General features: G+C 43.4%; 1 protein-coding gene across 2 annotated transcripts; it reads right to left on the reverse strand.

The window, feature by feature from the left end:
• Positions 1–16,251: 16,251 nt before the first annotated feature.
• On the reverse strand, positions 16,252–18,107 carry C1QL2 (complement C1q like 2). 2 transcript variants are annotated; one of them, XM_027854761.1, is made up of 2 exons: positions 17,411–18,107; positions 16,252–16,679 (listed from the first exon to the last, which is right to left on the reverse strand). In XM_027854761.1, the coding sequence occupies exons 1-2, from the start codon at positions 18,104–18,106 to the stop codon at positions 16,500–16,502; spliced, it is 876 nt and encodes a 291-aa protein (XP_027710562.1). In that variant the 5' UTR covers position 18,107; the 3' UTR covers positions 16,252–16,499. The 2 variants fall into 2 exon arrangements, with proteins under 2 accessions (XP_027710562.1, XP_027710561.1); XM_027854760.1 differs by having other exon boundaries at positions 16,252–16,703.
• Between the last annotated feature and the right edge of the window lie 3,842 nt (positions 18,108–21,949).

Consider the following 21,949-nt stretch of genomic DNA (forward strand, 5'->3'; position numbering starts at 1 on the left):
AATCAAAAGGTGATTTGTCACTACCCAGGATGAATGAAAGCTTCTTAAAAACAGGAACTATTTCTTTCTCATTTTGTATCCCCAGCCTCTAGCAGAAAACTTGAAACATAGTAGGTACTTAACAAATACTTGTTGATTGACTGATTGATTGAATCATCTACCCCAAGTTGGTTAGATTCCTCAACACTCTCTTCACATGATATACCTGACATTCTATTTCCTTCTTCCTCCATTTCCTCACCTCTTTCTCTCAAAGGGAGCTAGGTGGCTCCATGGATAGGGTGGGGGGCCTAGAGTCAAAAAGACCTGAATTCAAATCTAGCCTTGGACACTTCCTAGCTGCATGACCCTGGGCAAGTGACTTACCCTCTGTCTGCCTCAGATTTCTCACCTGCAAAATGAGGGAAATAATAGTATCAACTTCCTATGGTTGTTCTGAGGATCAAATGAGATAATATTTGTAAAGCACTTAGCACAGTGCTTGGCACATAGACATGCTTCATAAATGCTTGTTTCCTTCCTTCCCTTTCTGTAAATCTCACCTTTCTTCTTAAGTCACACCTCATCCATGAAACCTTCCCATATAGCTCTACCGACCTGCTGCCAGTTTCACTGCTCCCTACCAGAACCTTTAATGGTAGAACATACCCAGTTTAGTGCTTAATCATATATTGGTGTACCCCACATGTTGATTCAAGCCACACAGAGCCTGTTATTGCTGCATTCTTTTCAGTAATAATGGCTCTGTTTATAAGGCTCATGCCCACAACCAGGGCTTCCCCTGGGACCACCCAAATTTGACTTGTTCCTAGAGTATTCAAGTCAGTTCATTTGCTAGCAACCAAGGCAACCAACACAGATATGGAACTGAAATGTTTCTTACAAAAACTGATAAGGTTTTTGAGACTCAGACATGAGTCCAGTAGCAAGAAACACAATTACCATTTCCACAGGGAATTACCAGGGGAATGAAAGTACCAGCTACCTGAGTACAATTACTGGTCTCATAGAAAGCACAGATTCTGCATCCCTGCAGCTTTTTCTTAAGGGCTATGAAACTATAAACTTCATAGCCCTGTCCTCGGTAGGGCTTCTTTTCCTCAAAGCTGGTGGCATGACATGGATTCTCCTCTCTTTTCTCCTGTTATGGTTCCTGCCACTCCCCACTAGCCCAGAGTATCCCAGGAAAAAGAACATATTTCTACTGTTGCTGTGTCTGCGGCACTGTCTTCTGCCATTCAGTAATCTATGCACGCGCCTGAGTCTCATCCTTCTAGCCAGATGGCAGACTCCCCGAGATGGTCTCTGTCTTATTTCTCAAAGCCATCTTAAGTCTCACCTCCTCAAAGAGGACTTTGCTGACTACTCCAGTCCTCATGAACCTCCTCCCCCTCTAAATATTCCAGTTTAACTACTCCCCCCACTCAGGTTGAGTGGTTTTCCTGAGATACAACCTTGTGACACAGTATGCTTCCTGCACAGAGAGATTCCTGTTGTTCATCCTTCTTCACAAAGATAACAAATGATATCAGAAGGGTGATATCTTGACCTGAAAATGAATTGGATTAAGTGAGGCAGAGCTGTGCAAAGTCATCAGCCTGACTCTCTCCTCCAGAGTCATTAAAGTCCACAGAGAGATTCCTGGTTGACTGAGAGACCAATCATTCGTGTGAGTGGACGAGCAAATTCCTCACATGGCCAGAGGGCTTCAAGAGAGGTGGTTGGGAGAGGCAATTGTGAACCTTTGAATGGCTACCGGGAGCCCTCAGATATAGAGGGATAAATCTCTCCAATGTGTCTTTTGACATCCAGCACTTGTCTCTCTTTACCGCCTCCAGTCCACCAACCATATATAGAAGTCCCTACTCCAAACGGGCCTTCACGTGGTATTGGAGCTCCCTGCTAATCAGGAATCACTTCTCATTTGGTGTATGCACCTTGCAGCATCACAGAGTAATCCATTAGGAAAACTTGACTACTCAATGCATGTGGGTAGAGGTGTTGTCTATAAAATACACTGCACAATTTAGCACTTTATTACACACTGTCCTGTTGTTTGATACTTTCCTATTGGTTTTTATTTTCTCCTTAATTAGTTTATGTTTCTTGAAGGCAGGGACCATACCTCACCCTACTTTCCCTTCTCCCCAACCCTTCCCATAGGACCTAGAAAAGTGTAAAGCAGACAGAAGGCACTCAATATAATATTTAATGAATTACATATATCTCAGGAGCTGGTTTTCAAAACTGAGCAGCCACCAAATCTTTGCCCTGAGACACCATGCCCTTGGCTGAAGTACTCAATGTCCTGGGTTGTATTAGGGGAATGGGAAAAAGAAGAGGAAAAGCCTTAACAATGAAATGCAAAGTCCCCATTGATTCCAAGGAGTACACTTTTGTATGGCAGGCAGATTCCACAGTGACAGTGAGCTCAAGGATGTGCCATCGATGCACCCTTTCAAATGGGGTGGCCTGAGATGCATCGAACCTAGGAAGGTTTAACAGGGATTAGTGCCATGTTCTTACTATGCATGGCAAGAGTCCCCAGAGCTATTGTGGTGTGTGCTGTCAATTTCGCATTGCAGCGTTGGGCAAGTCAATGGAATTTTACATATTAATGCCACCCAAACCCAAAAGCTGAATTCCACTGACTTAGTTAAGGCTCCAGTGCCAATTATACTGGGACTTATTCTTCACTGAGGTTTGACAAGTGTGCATCATCGGTATCTGGAAAAATGACTGTAAATCACTTTACCAATAACAAAGTGTGGTGGAAATGCCTAATAACATCACTTGTCCTTTTCCCCCAGCCCCTCCCATCCAGACCTTGTCCTGTCTTATAGGATGCTAAGGTTTAAAAGTAGAAAAACCTTAGACATCATCTAGTCTCAGAAAACTGAGGAGCCCAGAGAGATGAGATAACTTCTCCAATGTCCCATGAATAATAGTGGCAGAGACAGAATTTGAACTCAGGTCTTCCAATGCCAAATCCAGTCTTTTTTCTACTATACCATGATGCCTCATTGCAATCAGTTGCAATTTTGATGCTTTGGGCTTTGAGAGGAACAGAAAAACTACACAGCTGCATCTAGTTAAACCACCAGTCCTCTTGAAAACCAGTGAGATAAAGTCAGTTACCAATAGGTTGTTTTCAAAATATACTATATCTTTTTGAGATGCCTAGATTTTTGAGTGAGCCCAGCTGTTGCCCATTGTTCAGGCAGATAGAATCATCTATGGAATTCATCTGCCTAGTATTAGCCACGAGAACTGTAATGTGAGGACAGGTGTGAGAGGAGTTTGCAAAACTTCATGTCCCTACAGAATTAAAGCAGCAGCCTCATTGGGTGGTACCAGGCAGAAAGGATACAGAAAGTCCTCTTCTCTGTCAGAGATATGCCACTGCACTATGAAATACATAACCATAGACCTCAGGTCAGAAAGCAGCCTGGATAGCTCAACTCATCCCTCCCTCTGCCTCTGGGTAAGGCCGAATCCAAACCATCCCAGGAAAAAGGCCATCTAGCTGAGGCAGTTAGGAGGTATTGTGGAGAGAGTGCTGGGCTAGGAGTCAAGAAGACCCAAGTTTGAATCCAGTCTAAGACGCTTACTAGTTGTATAACCCTGGGCAAGTCACTCAATTTGCTGAGCCTTGGTTTTCTGACCTGTAAAAGGAGGATAACAACAGTACCTATAGTATCAAATAAGATAGAATCTTATTTGCAAATCTTAAAGTGCTATACAAATGGTAGCTATTATTATTTTGGCTAATGTTTTTTGTCCCTAGCAACTTTTCTGTAAAAGCCAGAAGACTCTTTAAAAGTCCCTCTCATAGGGCAACATTAGGAATCCCTTCATCAGCTACTTTTATGTTAAATGCCCCAGGCAAACTGCCTGCATACTTTCTGCTGTCTAGGGATGACAGAAAAATGCAGAGGAAAAGGAAAACCTGACCAAGAGGAGGCTGCGAGAATTATCTGTGTGTGATAGGGTGAAATGAGTAGAAGCTGGGGCACAATTTATTTTTTAGAAAGAAAGAAAGAAAACAGAATGGTAAAGATAAAAATCTGTGAAGGGCTTAGCAATCTGCTCAACACCTACATCAACTACAATTCCAGAGGAGTCCAGATGAAACATGCTGCCTTCCTCTACATAGAGAGATGATGGACTGAGAATGCAAATTGAGACATATATATGGAGGGAGGAGGAGGCACAGGGCCAATGTAGGAATTTGTTTTGCTTAACCATGCATATTTGTAACAAGGGTTTTGTTTTTTGTTGTTTTCTCATGGGGAGTGGGAAGGAGAGAATGTGGTCTTCATAGAAACAAAATAAAATTGAATTTTAAGAAAATGAGTTATCTGCTTCTTGCCACCCATTAGATTGTAAGCTCTTTAAGGGGTAGGACTTGAGTTTTATATAAATTTTGTATCATCTCCTAGTGTCTAGCACAGTACTTACTTAAATGACCATAGGCAATTTATAACTGTTTGGTCAAATTAATTAGAGCTATCTCTTTTCTTGTAAGCCATTTGAGTCTCAATAGCATCAATCATCATCACCCAATATCTCATATCCCTCACAATCAGGACAGTCCCACCTAATGTTCCAAAATGCCTCCATTCCTCAGTCTTCATTTTCCCGGAACTTTTTGCAGCTTCTGACACTGTCCATCACCCTAGCTCCTGGATCCTCTTCCTTCCTTTGGCTTCCATGATGAGGCTTTCTTTTGGTTCTCCTCCTACCTATCTGACCAGCTCTGCCAAGTCTCCTTTCTTGTATTATCATCTGACCCCTGCCTTCTAAGCATGTGTCCCTCTCCCAAGTCTCTGCTCTCTCTCTCTCTCTCTCTCTCTCTCTCCATATATATGCATATATGTGTGTATATACATATATACATACATTTATATATATATGTATGTATATATTTTGATGATCTCATCAGCAACAATGTGTTCACTTAGCATTTCCAAGTAGATGACTCTCAAATTTAATTCAATTTACCCATCTCTATGTCTTTGAATAAATTGTCCCTCACCCTGGGATTACATTCCCTCTTTGTCACCACCTCTAAGAATTCATAGTTTCCTGCAATGTTCAAATCAATCTTTTACATGGGTTCTTTACTAATCCCTCCCCACCCCCAGTTGCTAATGCCTCCACCCAGAAATTACCTTGTAATCTATCTATCTATTTATCTTTCTATCATCTATCTACATACACATATACATATATATTATATGTACATATATATATGTGGGGGTGGGGCATAGCTAGGTGGCACAGTGGATAGAGTGCCAGGCCTGAAGTCAGGAAGACTCATCTATCTGGGTTCAAATCTGGCCTCAGGCATTTACTAGTTGTGTGACCCTGGACAAGTCACTTAACCCTGTTGGCCTCAGTTTCCTCATCTATAAAATGAGCTAGAGAAGGAAATGGCAAACCACTCCAGTATCTTTGCCAAGAAAACCCCAATGGAGTCACAAAAAGTCAGTAATGACTGAAAAACAACTGAACAGCAGTATGTGTACCCACATATGTGTGTATATACAGATATATATATTTGGTATATATTTATATATGTACATATTATGTCTCTCTAGCATGTGAGCTCCTTGATGGCCAAAACTGTCTCATTTTTATCTTTGTATCTCCTGTGACTTAGCATAGTGCCAGGCACATTGTGAAGCTTTAAAAATGTGTGTTGATTGGTTAATTCAATAAGCATTTATTAAGTCCCTACTGTGTGCTAAATGCTGAGGAAACAAAGACAGAATAAAACCATCCTTGTCCTCAAGAAGCTTTCAGTCTTTCATAAATCTACCTATCCATCCCTAATCTCTCCTGAACTCCTGAGGTTCTGTACCCACATCCACAATGCCACAACTGCTCATTGGATTTTTTTCACCTGGATGTTCCATTAACGTCCTCAAACTCAATTGAGTTCCATTAAGTTCCTCAAACTCAATATGTCTAAATAGAAGTATTTACCATCCCCCCTAAATCTTCCTCTCCTCAAAATTTTCCTATATCACAAGAAAGAAGGAACAAAACAAAATAGAAGAAAAAAAGTTCCTTATGTCTACTGAGAGCACCACTGTCCTTGAAGGTTCATAATTTTAAAGGCATGTTCAGCTCTTTCCTCTCCATCAGTCCCCATCCCCCATATCCATCCTGTTGAGTCTTACCTTTACACCTCTCACTCTTCATCCCTTTGCTTCATTCACACAATAGTTCACATAGTAGCATATGACACTTGTACTATGCACCAAACTAGGTGATCATAAGGAGTGCTATATAAAACTCCAAGCAACATATTAATTTAACAATAGCAGCAAGAACCATAATAAATAATTCATGGTGATGATGAGGGCTTGTAGAAGAAATCTAAACCATGTGAGAATAGGAAGAAGCACATAGGATCTCCAATGTTTGTTACTGGAGCTGTCCTAAGCATGCTTTCAGTGAGTCTACAGAAGATGAGCCTGCATATCAACACTTACATTGTCACAAAAATGCATCATTTTTAATCTTTCTGTGCAATAGTTCACCAAACAGGAACCAAAAAAGAAAAAAAGCAGGATAACAACTCATGTCACATCTAAATACCATTAAAAGGGAATGAAATACAAACAATAATAATGTCTTCCTTTTTATTTGTGCAAGGAAGCCTCAGGGAGGCTGGGTGAGCTGTGAGCAAGTGGATTCACTTGGATTCTTGCATGTGTATGTTCTATCTCCTTGGTCAAAGTATAAACTTCTCAAGGGCAGGAATATCAATCTTCTTAACCTACCTCAATTCATGTATTTATTTGAGCAACATATTATTTATTTCCAAAATTGCACTGAGTCCTGAATGAGTTACAGAAATAGTAAAAAAAAAAAATCCCTTTCTTCTAGATACTTATAGTCTAGCTGGTGTGGTAAGGGAAAGCACACATTAAACAAGAAAGAACATGGAACAGAGGGTGATTAACTGCCAGAGTGAATGATGAAGACAGTAAGTGCTATTAGTATTCTTATACTCCTTTTATATTTACCCACAGTACTGAGCAATGGATGTGGCCCACAGTATCTGTTTGCTAAATGCTTACTAAGTAAATTGATGATACAAATGACCGGACCAATGGATAAGTGGAAAAACAATGAATAAATGAAGGAATGAATAAAAAAATGAGTTGATAAATAAATGAATTGATTAATTCAACAAAGGTTTTTTGGGTATTTATCATGAGCAAAATATTGTACATGATTTACAAATGGATTGGCTTCAAAAAATGTAACTCATGACCTGGAATCAGGGGCTCTGTGTTTCCATGAACCCAGTTTAATCTTGGGTGCATCATGCAAATCACTCTCTTTGGCTCGTTCCCTCAGTTTCCCATTGGGAATATAAAAATTTGGCTCATTTTGCCTCCACCCATGTTTTCCCCTTGGAGCATGAGAATATGGTTTGTTTCAAGGGCTCTACAGAAAAGACAAAAGAGTCCTCAGCTCCTAAAAAAGCATTTAGACTAATAATACATCAAATATAGGACAGGCTTTATTTAATATGACAAAAAAAATGCAAAACAGAAAAGACTCACTCTCAAGCCCATGAAAGCAAAATAGTTTTCCTTCCTCCTCTGCTAAGCCTCCACCCTTCCTAGGCCCATATACAGTTCTCTGGACTGACTCAGGATTTAAGCTCCACTTCAAGGGGAAAGCATTTACCTTTCAAATGTTAACCACCATCCTTCTAGTAAATCCTTCCTTCCCAAGATTCTGTATGATTCTTCCAAACTAAAAATACAAACTTGATTGAGGGTCCCCAAAGAAAGAACACACTTGTGATCACTAGATATTGATTTCCTCTCCCTCTGTTGAGCCCCACAATTCTAGGAACCTAGTCCTCAGACGTGTAGATGCTTCCTCCAAAGAGGAAAGAACTAAGAACTGAAAGTCAATACTCCCCCCTCCACACCTGCCCAGAAAATACTATACACAGGACCAGTGAAAGGCTACATCAGATTTGCTTCTCTACATAATAACTCCATTACTTGCTGTTATTTTATTCTGCATACTATGTGATCCAGGAATTTCTCCACTTAGTCCAGGAACACAATATTATCCAAGAATTCTTTCATAAGTGAAGGAGGCTTGGTTCAAGAATTCTTCCACCAAGAACTCTAGTTTCTGATCCTTTATCATACTGGGTCATGTGCCTATAGTTCTTGGCTTGTCCCAAGGACTCCCCACCACTCCACTACTGCCAACTCTGAAGCCATCTCTGGTTATCTGCTCTCTTAGGTCAGAGAAGCTACACCCCCAAAGAGCCAGAGATTTTGTATGAGACCTCCTTCATCTCTGGTTCTCTCCTTAAGTTAGTTAATCTTTATAAAGGCCTCGTCCAAAAGTATAACCTAGGTGCTCTGAAAGTGGCTGTAAATTTAGCAACCTTTTTTTTATGTGTCAATGGACCAATGGGTCCAGAGTGAAGCAAGCTCACACTGCATGAGGAGATACCATCAATGCCTGAGCAAACTCAAATTTAGTGCCAATGCAAATGTTAATACCTTCTGTAGAAGACATATTTAATGACAGAACAAAGGCTTTAAAGGATAAGTCCTTCAATCTGCTTGACCTTAGTAACCTTGTTTACAAGCATTTAAGTTTAATTGTGGCAGCTATATGGTACAGTGGATAGAGTCAGGACCTGGAGTCAGGAAGAGCTGAGTTCAAATTTGACTGCAGAATACTTACTTGCTCTGTGACCCTGAGCAAGTCACTTACCCTGTTTACCTCAATTTCCTTACCTATAAAATAAACTGGAGAAGGAAATGTCAAACCACTCCAGTATCTTCTCCAAGAAAACCTCAAATGGGGTCACAAAGATTCAGACACACTTCAGTAACAACGTGCTTCTCTTGGGCACACACTCTCCAAAGCCATGGCACCCTTTTGAGTTGACATAGACTGGATCAAATCTTGGGAGCCAACTTAAGAGAATAATTTTATCTCTGTGGCTCATTTTGCCCCAACTAGATTCCAGGAAATCTCTAATATTGCATGGGTTATAACTCATGTCTATAATATCTGACACCATTGACCATTCTCTCTTTGTAATATTCTCTCCTCTCTTGGCTTCCCTGACACTGTTCTCACCTTATGTGACCCTTCTCCCAAATCTCCACTAACTAATCTTCCTCCACCCACACTCCTTCAGGGGAAAAAAAAGTTTTTTTGAAGAAGAAGACCCAGAATATGATAATGAGAAGTAACTGAAAACACTTTTCAACAACAGCCCAACCTCTTTCTCAAACACTCTTTCTCCGTTTTTATCAGAGTAGTTCTATGAAAATCCCTGTCTATACTGGTTCTATCTTTCTTGCTTGAGTCTCAGTCTATGTAATCCAAGAAGTCACTGGTGCAGCAGCAGCAGCACAAAAGAATGCACAGATGTTTTGTCTCACCTGCCCAAAGTAGCCATCTGTTGTAAACCTTACCAGGCAGGGCTAACTCAGTGCCAGATACATCTTCTGGGGTTTATCTCATTTTGATCAATCAGGTCCACCAATCCTGAAACTGAATACCTCAGAAAGAGAAAAAGGGAATGTTTCTATGTCCCACTTCAGTTATGCCTCCAAACTCTTCTCATTTGAAGGTGATCATCTCCTCAAACTATCATTCTCTATATGTCTTCAGTTTTACAGCGAAAGCCCTAGAAAAAGCTGTCAACATTGGTTGCCTTCACTTTTCCATTTCCCACTCCTCGATTTTCAGCTCCTTGTAATTTACCTTCTAGTCCCACCACTCAACTGAAACTGCTCTCTCCAAGATTATCATGACCTCTTAATGGCTTAATCCAATGGTCTTTTCTCACTTCCCATCATTCTTGACCTCTGTGAAACATTGGACACTGTTGACTACCCCCAAACTGTCCTCCTGAATAGCTGGATAGATTTTTCTCTCTGGATTTTCTTGATGTTCTCTCTCCTGTTTTTCCTTCTACCCATCTGACCATTTCTCCTCAGCTTCCTTTGAAAGTTCATCATCTATTTCCTGTTCCTTATGTGTGGTGCAGTATTCTTGGATGACTTCTTCTTTTTCTTCTTCTTCTTCTTCTTCTTCTTCTTCTTCTTCTTCTTCTTCTTTTCTGTATGTCTTTGTGTCTGTCTTTCTGTCACTCTATCTGCCCATCTCTCAATTTGTCTTTCTGTCTTTCTGTCTCTGTCTGTCACTGTTTGCCCATCTCTCTGTCTTTCTCTGTCTCTGTCCCTCTGTCTGTTTCTGTCTCTATCTTTGTCTCTCTGTCTTGCTGTCTCTCTCTGTCTCTGTCTCTCTCTCTCTCTCTCTTTTTTTTCTAACTCCCATTGGTTCAACTGTAGAATACCCCCAAATCTATATGTCCAGCTTTCCTGTCTCTTCTGACATCCAGTGATGTATCACCACCTGATTACTCCATCAGGGTTTCCCATGGTTATCTCAGATTCAGCACATCCAAAACAGAACTCATTATCTTTTCCCCAAAATTCCTCTCTTTTCTTAACTTCCCTATTTCTATCTAGGCTACCACCAAACTTCTAGTCATGCAGGTTCACAATCTTGAAGTTATCTTCAACTCTCCCCTCTCCCTTATCCCTCATATCTAATCAATGGTTAAGTTTTGTCAATGCTACTACTGGATTATCTCTTGCACCCATGCCCTTCTCTCCACTCACATGGCTGCTACTCTAGTTCAGGCTCTCAGAGATTATTACAACAGCTTTCTAATGAGTCCCCTCACCCCCACACTCTTCCCTTTCCAATCCATACTATTGATATTTCCATAGTGCTTGTCTGCCTATGTCACTTCTCTGCCCAAGAAGCTTCAACATCTCCCTCCTGCCTCTAGGAAAACATATCAACTTGTTAGTTTGGCATTTAAAGTCCTTCACAATCTAGCTGCAGCCTATCTTTCCAGTCTGATTTTACCTTACTCCCTACCATACACTCTATGCTTTAACCAAAATTCTTTATTTGGTGTTCGCTATGCCCACCATTTCTATTTCTAGCCTCCTGCTTCTGCACAGCCCTATGTCTGAAATGTCCTATCTCCATACCTCAGCCTCCTGGAATCTCTAATTTCTTTCAAGGCTCGATTCAAATGCCTCCTTCTACAAGAAGCTCTTTCTGATTCCTCCAGTTCTTAGTTCGCTTCCTCCCAAATTACTTTGTGTATGTGTGTGTCTGTATAATGCATGAGTATGTGTGTATAATATATACATATACACATGTATATATATATATGTATATATATATATATATATATATATATATTTACTCATCTGCATACATGTTGATTCCCCCTACTAAGATGTAAGCTCCTTGAGGGCAGGTACTAGTTTATATATTTTTTTCTATCCCAAGCACCTACCATAGTGACTGGCATAGAAGGCAAAGGCATTTAATAAATTCATGTTGATTTGAATTGAATGAAGAAAGTAAGAGCTTCCTTTAGAAGAGCAACATATTTGTAGCACAAAGAAAAGCTGAAATTTGGCACTTACATAGTACCTCTGATCTTTGTAGATAATCAAATAGGAACATTCAGACTTCTGTGACTGGACTAGACTAGAAAAGACTTCCTAATCTGGTTGGCTACATGGATTAAATGAACTAAATAGTTCAAAAATTTCCTTTATACCACATAGACATAGCCTTGACCTTTCACTAAAATTAAAAAAAAAAATTTTTTTGAAAAGGCATTCTCTTATTTGAAGTCAAGAGAATATGGCTATGCTCAGTAAAAGCAGTCTTGGGAACTCAAGAGTAATAATGAAAATGCTGACAATTTGAGAGTGCTTTAAAATTTCGAAAGCACATACATATGTGTTCATATGTAGCCTCATCTGAGCCTAATGGCCCTCTGAACACAAGTATACATATCTTCATTTTGCGGATGAGGAAATTGAGATTCAGAAAGGTCCAGTCACTTATCCCATGATCACTTAGTCAGAAGAAGCAGAATTTGAAGCCAACTGTTTTGATCTCTCTAACACTCAAATCAACAAAGAATTTGAGAATTTGAAGGTACATCATTGGTCAGTCAAACCCATACACAAAAGGAATCTTCCCCATGACATAACCTACACATGGTTGTCCAGACTCTGTTTGAAGACCACCTAGGAGAGGGAACTTGTCAGTCTTCTTGATATCCCACCCTATCCATTAAGCTGTGTTGTAACTTCTAAGCAAATACCTTGAGGAAAAAACTTGGAATCTAGAGAATGGCTTCCAAGGTCAGTCTAAAAGATTATGTCCATTATTCTATATCTCATCTACCCTCCCTGCTTAAGAATAGCCAAGAAGCCAGTAGAGAAGTAAGGTGGTTTGGGAAAGAAAATACTGAATTTGGAGTCAGAGGACATGGCTTTAAATTCCTGCTCTAACACTTACTAGATGTGTGGCCTTGGGTAAGTCATAGTTTCCTAGTGTTATAGAACCTTAGAGATTACCTAGTCCAACACCCTCATTTTTCAGATGAGAAAACTGAGGCCCAAAGGGGTTAGGAGACTTTCCATGGTCAGCATAGGTAGTAAAGAGCAAAGCCGTGTGATCTCAACCAAGGTCTTCTGACTCCAAATTCAATGGGCCTCTGGATCTCAACTTCCCCACCTGCAAAATGGAGATAACAACACCTTCAATACGTACTGCACAAAGCTGTTGTGAGACCCCAGTGAGACAAGAGATGTAAAATACCTGTAGAAGAACATAAAGGGCCATATGAACATTAGGTATTAATATTGATGTGGGAGCCCTTCAACTGAAGAAAAAGATAATGATTCCTCTGGAAAAGGGTCTCCTTTGGTCCGTCATCCACTCAGTCCCTGTCATCACACCCACTATTATCACTGAAAAGATAGTTGCTGTTGCTTCTTTTCTTTCCCACCAACCCACCCAGCACCTACTCACCTCAGACTCCAATAATTCAAGCTTGAGAAACCTATACCTCTCCCCTTTCCCCGAAGCTACCAAAAAGGAAGAAGAAACCTCCATCAGGGGAGCCCTACTGAAAGAGGGAGGGAAAAGGGGGCAATTGTTCATGGCATCATGTGGGGAAGTTGTCTCTGCAGTAGCAAAATGCATTCTCTTTTTCTCCTTCTCCTTCCTTCCCAGGGAGTATTCCAGCCCAATAATTAGTACATGGGAGATAAGTGGAAAATAAGACGGCTGGTGAGGGTGGTTCAGGCCTCCCCGTGACATTGATAATGTGCAGATGCCGAGATCACTGCCAGGGCAGAGTGCCATCCCAGGCCTGTGCCTCCCCATCGCCTCATCAATCTATCATCCTCTTAGCAGCTGACACCTTTGGCAGCTCCTCTCCACCAGCTCCAACATTAGAATTGCAAGGAGCCTCAGCTGCACTGGGGAATACAGATTCAAGAATCTCGGATTCAAATTTGTTTAAGTATTGTGAACAATGATTCCCTCGCAAGGCATCTTTATTGCCCTTTTGCCAAAGGGGAATGGCTAGGTCTTTGTTAGAAGTACAAATTGCTTCTTAATGCAAGGGATAAAGCCAAGCCTGGGCACCTCTTTAGAAATTCCTCCCCGCTCCGGGAACACCGCTGCATGTCAATTTTAATTTTTGAAATTTAAACCGAGGGCTTTGTGTCTAAGCTCCATCTCATCGGAGGAAGGGGAGGAATAAGTCAAAAAGGATTAGGAACCCAGTGGGAATTGTAGATCCATGGCAATTAGACTTCATTTGGGTCTCAGACATTTGGTTTTAATCTCATTTCTGAATGATACAATCGACAAAGCATCGGAGATTGATAAGTGTATAACACATGTACTTGTTTATGGACTCCCCTCCCTGCACCCATCCCCACTTCCCTCTCACAACCTCATTAGCAGGCTGGGCTGAGTTCGAGGGTTTGGCTTGGGTGGTTCTTCTTTTTGTTTCCTTTTCTTTAGCTTTCAGTGAGGTTTCCAGCTCAGGACTCAAAAAGGATGCAATCATCACTCATATTCAAGTGAGTGACAATAAAAACATTATTGAAATAAACCAGGAGCATAAAAAGGAATGTCAACAGGAAACTAGGCAGGGGGCATAATTGTCTTTTAAATGGGAATAACAGCTTTTAGCATCCTCCTGGAATTAATATATGCCAAAATAGAGACATCAGGCATAGAAGCTGCCATGAAAATATATGTGTGCATCTGTGTGCATGTATGTATATAGACAAGGTTGTGACCATAATGAAAGATTTCCCTAAGGCACTCAAGAAAATCAATTCCACAGCTTTAGAGTTGCTCCATATATGCATACATTTAGTGTGCATTCTTGTCTACCTACAGACCATAAACACTTTTGCATTTTCTGCACCAGGACCACAAATATTCTGGGGTATCTGCAGATGCTGCCCTAAGAAACTCTGGTTCCTTCCTCTCTTTTCCCCACCCCCCACCTCCAGCCCTCTTATACATTCAAGTGACATAGAACTATTTCTGGGAATTGGTACAAAATGCCTACACCAAACCTCTAATCTGTACACATTTTTTGTAAATTGAGAATTCAATCAAACTGATTGTTTTGAAAACAACTGAATGAATTCAGTTAAGCAAGTATGGACAAGTTACAAAAAGGTTATTTTTCAAATAACATGGTGCTTGACTGAACTCAACCATTACAAGAAAAAATAATAATAAAACTCTTCGAATTGGAAGGGGGAGTTTGCCCTCAAATGCCTTTGTGTCAACATAACCCTAACAGGTTAATGATTTCTGAGCTTACTCCTACCTTTTACACAGTCTGAAACAGATACTATGTCAGAGTATGGACTTGTGTCCACAAAACTCCTTATAAAAAGCGAAGTGGAGGATGAAAGCAATTATCTTGAATAGTAAGGCAAGAAAAATGTCTAATTTCCTTAATAGGGATCTTTGAGGTAAAATATTTTGGGAGATCTTACCTTGGCTAACATGTTTAGACAAAACTTATATGAGTGAGTGTGGGCTCTGTGTGTGTGTGTGTGTGTGTGTGTGTGTGTGTGTGTGTGTGTAGTTTTAGGTATGTGATAGACTTTCCTTTTCTACCCAAACAGTTAGAAAAACAAACAAATGCTCTACCAACAAGTACTCTAGTTTTGCCGAGTTTTGAAGAGGGAAAATTGTTTTCCTTATTCCCTTCCTGATCATCAATTACAAGCCATCGACCTTTCCCCTTTACTCTCTTTCACTCTCTTCCACAGAATAAGAAGGTAATCCCAGGCAAGATGACAAAGGCAGGGCCAAGATGGCAAAGGCAGATGGGGAGGCAGCCGGCAGGACTGGAAACAATGAAGGTTGGCTACTCTTCCCTGGACTCAGGCCGATTATCTCGGAGTCTATCATGCACACCCAGCAGGCCTCAGGAGTTTAATAGAATAGTTTGTGGCGTAAAAATTCCTACTACATTTCATAGGATCACAGATTTAAATTTGAAAAGGACCCCAGAAGCCATGTCGTCCCACTCCCTCCTAAGATGGGTTTCAAATAGTCACCTGTTCGGAGAAATCTCTTAAAAACAGGTGCTGAGGTAAACATCCAAGAGATCCAGGAAGGTAGAGCGAAACCCATCCAGTCCAGTAGTCTACGACTTGCCTCTATCCCTGTCTTTTTTCCCTTCCTCTCCTCTGTAGCTCATACCACCTCCCCTCAAAAGAGAGGAGAAACACTTGTGGGGTGGGGTGAGGTGGGCAAGATAGGGGCTGTTCTGGAGCCATGGCCACCGTCCATGGATGAAAAATGGAGCTCTGAGAGTGAGGAGGGAAGGGGGCTAGCCAAGTAATTTTGACAGAGACACAAAGGAGGCTGTTGTCTAAAAACACAATTTAATGTTTCACAGTTTGAGTGAGGCGGTTTGTTTGTTGGCTGAGTTTCTGTTGGTGTTTGTTTGGTTTGGTTTTGCGGACAAACACGGACATTCGCACAAGTATTTCATTTCACAAAGAATGACGCCTTGTAGAGCTCCTTACAAATAACTGTCGATTTAGGCCCATATCCCAGGAAAGGGTCCCAGGAGATTCCATTTCAGAAGGATTTCAGAACCGAGTAAAGAAGGGGGAAAGAAGTTCCCTTTGCCCGGACTTGTCCAGTCTCATCCGTTTCTTTCACGGTTGCTGTAAGGACGTAGGTAGGTACCTTTGGATCCTACACCCCATCCCAGTTCCCTTTCTCTCCCTCTCCTTCTCCCTCTCCCTCTCCCTCTCCCTCTCCCTCCCCCTCTCCCTCCCCTTCCCCCAGAGACGAAGAGCGAATCCTGAGCCAGAACTCTGTCTGGGGCCCCAGCGGAGCGAGCGAGTGAGATTACAGATACACTAATGGTAGGTTAGGGGAGTGGGGACTGACTAGGTGGAGGAGGAATGTGGTTTGGTTTCTGTCCCAACCGAAAAGTGACGAGTTGCAGTGAAGGGTCCTTCAGAAAAGAGTTGCACCCCGAGCTCCGGTCGAAGAGGGAGAAGGGGGTGGAATGCGCCGGTCCCCTCTCCCACTCCCTAATCGGGGTATAAAAGAAAGCCAGAGAAAGTGCTGTACTTATTGTTGTTACCGCCGTGTGCTTTTCCCCCGTCCAGCTTCACGTAGACCTCGTCCCCGGAGTCCAGGTGCAGCACCACGCTGTTGCTAGCGTAGTCGTAGTTCTGGTCCGCGTCTTGGGCGATGGCGCTGGCACGGACCTGGGGAGACGGAGCCGGTGGGGGCTGCTTGGAGTGAGGCGCCCCTTTGCCCCTCCCTCCGCCTCTGTGGCCCTCTCCCGTTGCCCATCTCCCTTACCCCTTGGCGCCCGCGGCTCCCTCTCCTGCAAAGGACCTTCCCGTACCCCAGTCCTTAGAGGATTTCCCCAAAAACTTTAGCAACTCTTCCTAGGTCTCCACCTCTTTTCTGCTTCTGCTTAGTCGGGCGTTTCGAGAATGGGGGTTGGAGGAGGAAAGGTAAGACAAGCTCTGGGGTTCGAGGGAACAGAGTAAAGCGCCCCGGACTAGAGGAAAAAGGAACCTTGCAGAGAAGGACCTCGGGACAAGAGGACTAGTTGACCATTTAGCCAAATCTGGTGACCTCAAGTCGAAAGGGTTTCCCGACCACAGGGTATGGAGCTGGGGTAGAAGGGTAGGAGGCACCCAGCCCGCAAAGTCGTTTCATATAGAGGGATCATGGGTATGCAGAGGCTCCAGACACTCGCAAATCTTACACTTACTGGAGACGCAAGCCAAAACGCTCTGGCAAAATAGGTTTCCCAAAGAAGCGTCCCCTGACTGGCCAAGGGCCTGAGCAGAGACGCGTTCTGAACGCACCGCTGCCCTGGGAGGAGGCGGGCTTCGCAATCTGAGGAACATGGGAAGATAGGGGCACTCGGGAAGGGAGAAGAGGGAAGGGAGAAGAAAGTGGGTGGCAAGGGAAGGAGACTGACCTGCCCGTTCTTGCAGAGGTCTGCCCACATGCTGGTACCATCCCCGCCTCTCATGAGGATGTGGTAGGTGAAGAAGTAGATCCCTCGCACTTGGCAGCTGAACTTGCCCGTAGTTGGGTCGTAATGGTTGCCCAGGTTGGTGACCACGTCGTCGAACTTGAGTACTTCATAACCCTCGTGGGGGCTCTTCAAGCCCACGTAGAAAGCTATCTTGGGGCCACTAAACGCTGCACTCAGTGCCCCGGTCACCTCGCCGACGTCCCCGCCGCCTCCTACTCCTCCACTACCAATGGCCCCGACGCTGCCCCCGCCTGCCCCGCCCGCCGCCAGCTGCAACCCGGGCATCCCGGGTTTTCCTGAGTCTCCTTTCTCTCCCGGGGGCCCTCTCGGTCCAGGGGGTCCTGGCTCTCCCTGGGGACCTCTGGGGCCCGGTTTCCCCGGCCGGCCAGGCTCTCCTTTGGGTCCCTGGATGAACGGGGGAGGAGGATTGGCGCTGAGGTCCTGCATGACTTCCAGGGCAGCTGTGCTGGGCCCGGGGGCCGATTTGCCGCCTGGACTCCCGGGCCCTCCCCCGGGTCCCCCGCTGTAGGGGTCACATATCATGCGGCAAGTTCCCATCATCTCGTAGTGCGCTGAACTTGGGGGTGCAGCCTGCAGTAGTAGAAGGGGCACAGCTATCAGCAGCACCAGGGCCATGGCCAGCAGTACGCCGACGGCGGCCAGGCAGGCGCGCCTCCGCCTCTGCCAAAGCCGGGAGGCGACAGCGACCAGGTCCTCTTTTCCGGGGGAAGTAATGGTGAAGCGGTGCTGGTCACCCAGCTCCCGGCAAAGAGGGGCCGGCTGAGCTGAGTCGGGGCCGCCTCCCCGACGTGCGGATTCCCACGCTCCCCCTCCAGCACCGAGCCGCCCCGCTGAACTTCAGCAGGCGCGCTCCGGACCCGAGCAGCCTGACCGGCCGCACTGGGGCTGCTTCAGAGAGCCTCGGAACCCTGCGGGCATGATGAGGGCATCGTGATAGGTGGCTGCAAGCTGGAGACGCACCCCTAACACACCGTGATCGCGGTTCGGGCTTCAAGTGCTTGCCCTGGCGTCTGCCTGGGGCTCTGGGGCTCTGCTTCAGCCTCTCTGACTCTGCCTCTGTCCCTGGCTCCAGCTCCTGGTGTGTGAGTGTGCGTCTCTTCCCGTTACACTCTCTCCGTTACTCTCTTTCTGCATGTGTTTGTCTTCTCTCTCCTCCTCCTCCTCTATTTCTTCTTCTTCTTCTTCTTTTCTCTCTCTCTCTCTCTCTCTCTCTCTCTCTCTCTCTCTCTCTCTCTCTCTCTCTCTCTCTCTCTCTCTCTCTCTCTCTCTCTCTCTCTCTCTCTCTCTCTCTCTCTCTCCCTCTCTCTCGGAACGACCCAGCCAGCCTGACGTAAGGAATCTGGAGGTAGGCTACAGGAGCTCCAAGGCGGCAGCAGCAGCAACAGCAGCAGCAGCAGCAACAGCATCACAAGGGAAATGGGTGTCTCATCATCACCACCACCATCATCAAGAACAGCATCATCCATCCTATTCATAGGAAAAGGAGCTCTGTCTCTGACTCGGGAAACTTTGCCCAGCAGTGTGGAGATGCCACAAGTGAGTGTTCTCTGCCAATGCATACACATAACAAATAATGCACACAGAACAATAATACTTACTCATGCTCATCCATGCACGTACACATACATCCATAGATAAATAGATCTTAAAGTGAGGGTAGTCATCAGACCTGGGTTCAAATTTTGACTCAGTTAATAACCAGGTTGTGACCCTGAGCAAGTCACTTTACTTGGAGGTTCGAAACTCAGTTTCTCCACCTGTAAATTAGGGATAATAGTACTTGCACTGCCGCTAATAGAGAAAACCTCTATTATTGTTAAGTCAATACAGCTAGGTGGCAAAGTGGATAGAGTGCTGGGCCTGAAGTCAGGAAGACTCATCTTATTGAGTTCAAGTCTGGTCTCAGACATTTACTAGCTGTGTAACCCTGGGCAAGTCACTTAACCCCCATTTGCCTCAATTTCTTTATCTGTAAAATGAGCTGGAGAATGAAACGGCAAACCATTCCAGGATCTTTGCCAAGAAAATCCCAAATGGAATCATAAAGAGTCAAGCATCACTGAATAATTGTTATGTCAAATGAGTTGTCAGTACTGGTAGTGCCAACAACTATCTGGACCCTAATTCACTGTGCTTACACCACACTCCAGTAACTCCCATATGCACAGGGTTATGTCTATAACTCAGGGAGGATGAAAGTGGTCTCCTGGCTCCACCAGCTGGTCCAAAAAAAAAAAAACTTAAGGCTCATACATAAAATCAGATTATAAACCTTTGTCTGTGTCTCCCCTGCCATCTCCCTCCATAACATAAATACATTACTAAAGCTAAGAAATTGACATTTTTTCTCTTTAAGACTGTCCTTGGTATTCATTTTAAACTAGGATCTATAGTTGGAAAAGTCCTCACAGGTCATCAAATCCAACTCCCTCATTTGGAAGAGGAGGAAGGCCTAGAAAGGAGTGACTTACTGGAGGTCACACAGTCAACAGACCCAAGCTGGGATTTGAACTTGAGCCTGCTCACTCCCATCTCAGAATGCTCCAGGCAAAAGCATACACAGTGTACCCTTTGCCAAGGTCCACACCTCTCTCCTCTCAAGGATGAATCTCCCTTTTCTACCTCCAAAGTCAAGAGTCATTTATTCCCAGGAAAACATGGGAAGGAGAGAATAAGGTGAAGAAGGTTGAATTAAAAAGTACTGCCCTTTCACAACAGAGCCCCTTTCCTCAGGTGCAATAGAATACTCAACAGATTTGGAGACAGAAGATCTGGATTCAGATCTTGGCTCCGCCATTTACTACCTGTGTGACTTTGGGCAAATCACTTGAACTCTCTGAGCCTCAGTTTCATCAGCTGTAAAAATGAAGTCATTGGACTAGACTTTGAAAATCTCTCCCAATGCTAATTCTGTGATCCTATGTGAACACTGTAGTTTTGGTTTCAATTTGAGAATTAACTTTTCCAAAATAGGTTCATGATGATTTTCTTTCTACTCCAGCTCTAAGAGAGAAAAATTGGTGGTGTCTCTGAATGAGAGAGCTTCTGAAGTACTTCCTGGGAAGCTCTTCCATCTGACAAACAAATGAGCAGCCACCTCTGCCGACACAGGCCACTCATCTCGAAGTTAAGTCAAAGAGGAGAGTGACACATTCCCTGAGTCATAATGTTTGTTCCCCCTGCCTCCTCCACCCTGTTCGGCCAGCATGGAATACTAGACATGCTCATCACCAGTGCAACCTTCACTTTCTGCTAAGTAATCCACCATGAAAATCCCCTTCCCCTCAAAGCCTAGTATATTAGGATATTGTTTCTCATCAATAGAAATAACAATAATTATACCACCCCATGTGGTTATGTATATATATATATATACACACATATATACATATATAAATTATTATATATTGTGTATGTGTGTATAGGTAGATATATAGATACAGATATCTGGCCTCAGACACTTACTAGCTGTGTGACTTTGGGCAATTCACTTAATAGCACCCCATAACTGTGAGACTAAATTTGAACTCAGGTCCTCCTGACTCCAGGGCCAGTGCTCTATCCACTGGCCCACCAAGTTGCCCCTGTGCTGTACATTTTTTTCAATAATCAGTTCAACGTGTCTAAAATTGAGCTCACTCTCCACATCCAATCAGTTGTGAAGCCCTAGTTATTTCTAGTGTCACTGCATCTTTCCCCATGTTTTCTGACCTATCCATTCATAGGGCCACCATCCTAGTTCAGACTTCCATCATGGTAATAGCCTTCCACCTAGCCTCCTGCCTCCACATTCTCCCCACCCCCAACCCCCTTTCCTTCCCCTCTAATAGGTGTAGTGAAATGAGATAGCATGACAGATTGAATCAGAGGTCTGGATTCAGAGATAGAATTGGATAAAAGAGTGAATATGGAATTGGGAGACCTGAGACCAAGTCCCCAGCTCTGCCACTTACTAACCTTATGACCTTCACTCTCTTGCCCTTACTTTCTTCAAGATCCTCAGTTTCTCCATATCAGTAAAAGAGGAATAAAAGCAGTCATATGCCTACCTCAAAAGACTGTGAGGATAGTACAGAACAAATGAGATAACATAGATAAAACACTAAACAACTGTAAGATATTCATATTATTATCTATCTTCTATATCACAGCCAAATTAATATTTCTAATGCATAGTTTTGATCAAATAGTTCTAAGGCTCAAAAGCCTCCTATAGTTCCCCATTGCCTCCTGAATAAAGTCCAGACTCTAGCCTAACATTCAACGCCTTTTGAAATTTTCCTCCTATCTCCCTCTCCAGACTTAACTGCTCATTTATGTACTCTATGCACCAGCCAAACTAGATTACTACTCATAACCCCAAAAATAAAATACTATAACTCTATGAGCCCCAATTTGTCCCACTGTCTTTCATCAGTGTTCCTTAGAGCCCCTTTCTTCCTCTTCTGATTCCTTTCC

The sequence above is a fragment of the Vombatus ursinus genome, unplaced genomic scaffold, assembly GCF_900497805.2.
Source record: "Vombatus ursinus unplaced genomic scaffold, bare-nosed wombat genome assembly UNPS02010548.1, whole genome shotgun sequence".
NCBI lineage: Eukaryota > Metazoa > Chordata > Mammalia > Diprotodontia > Vombatidae > Vombatus > Vombatus ursinus.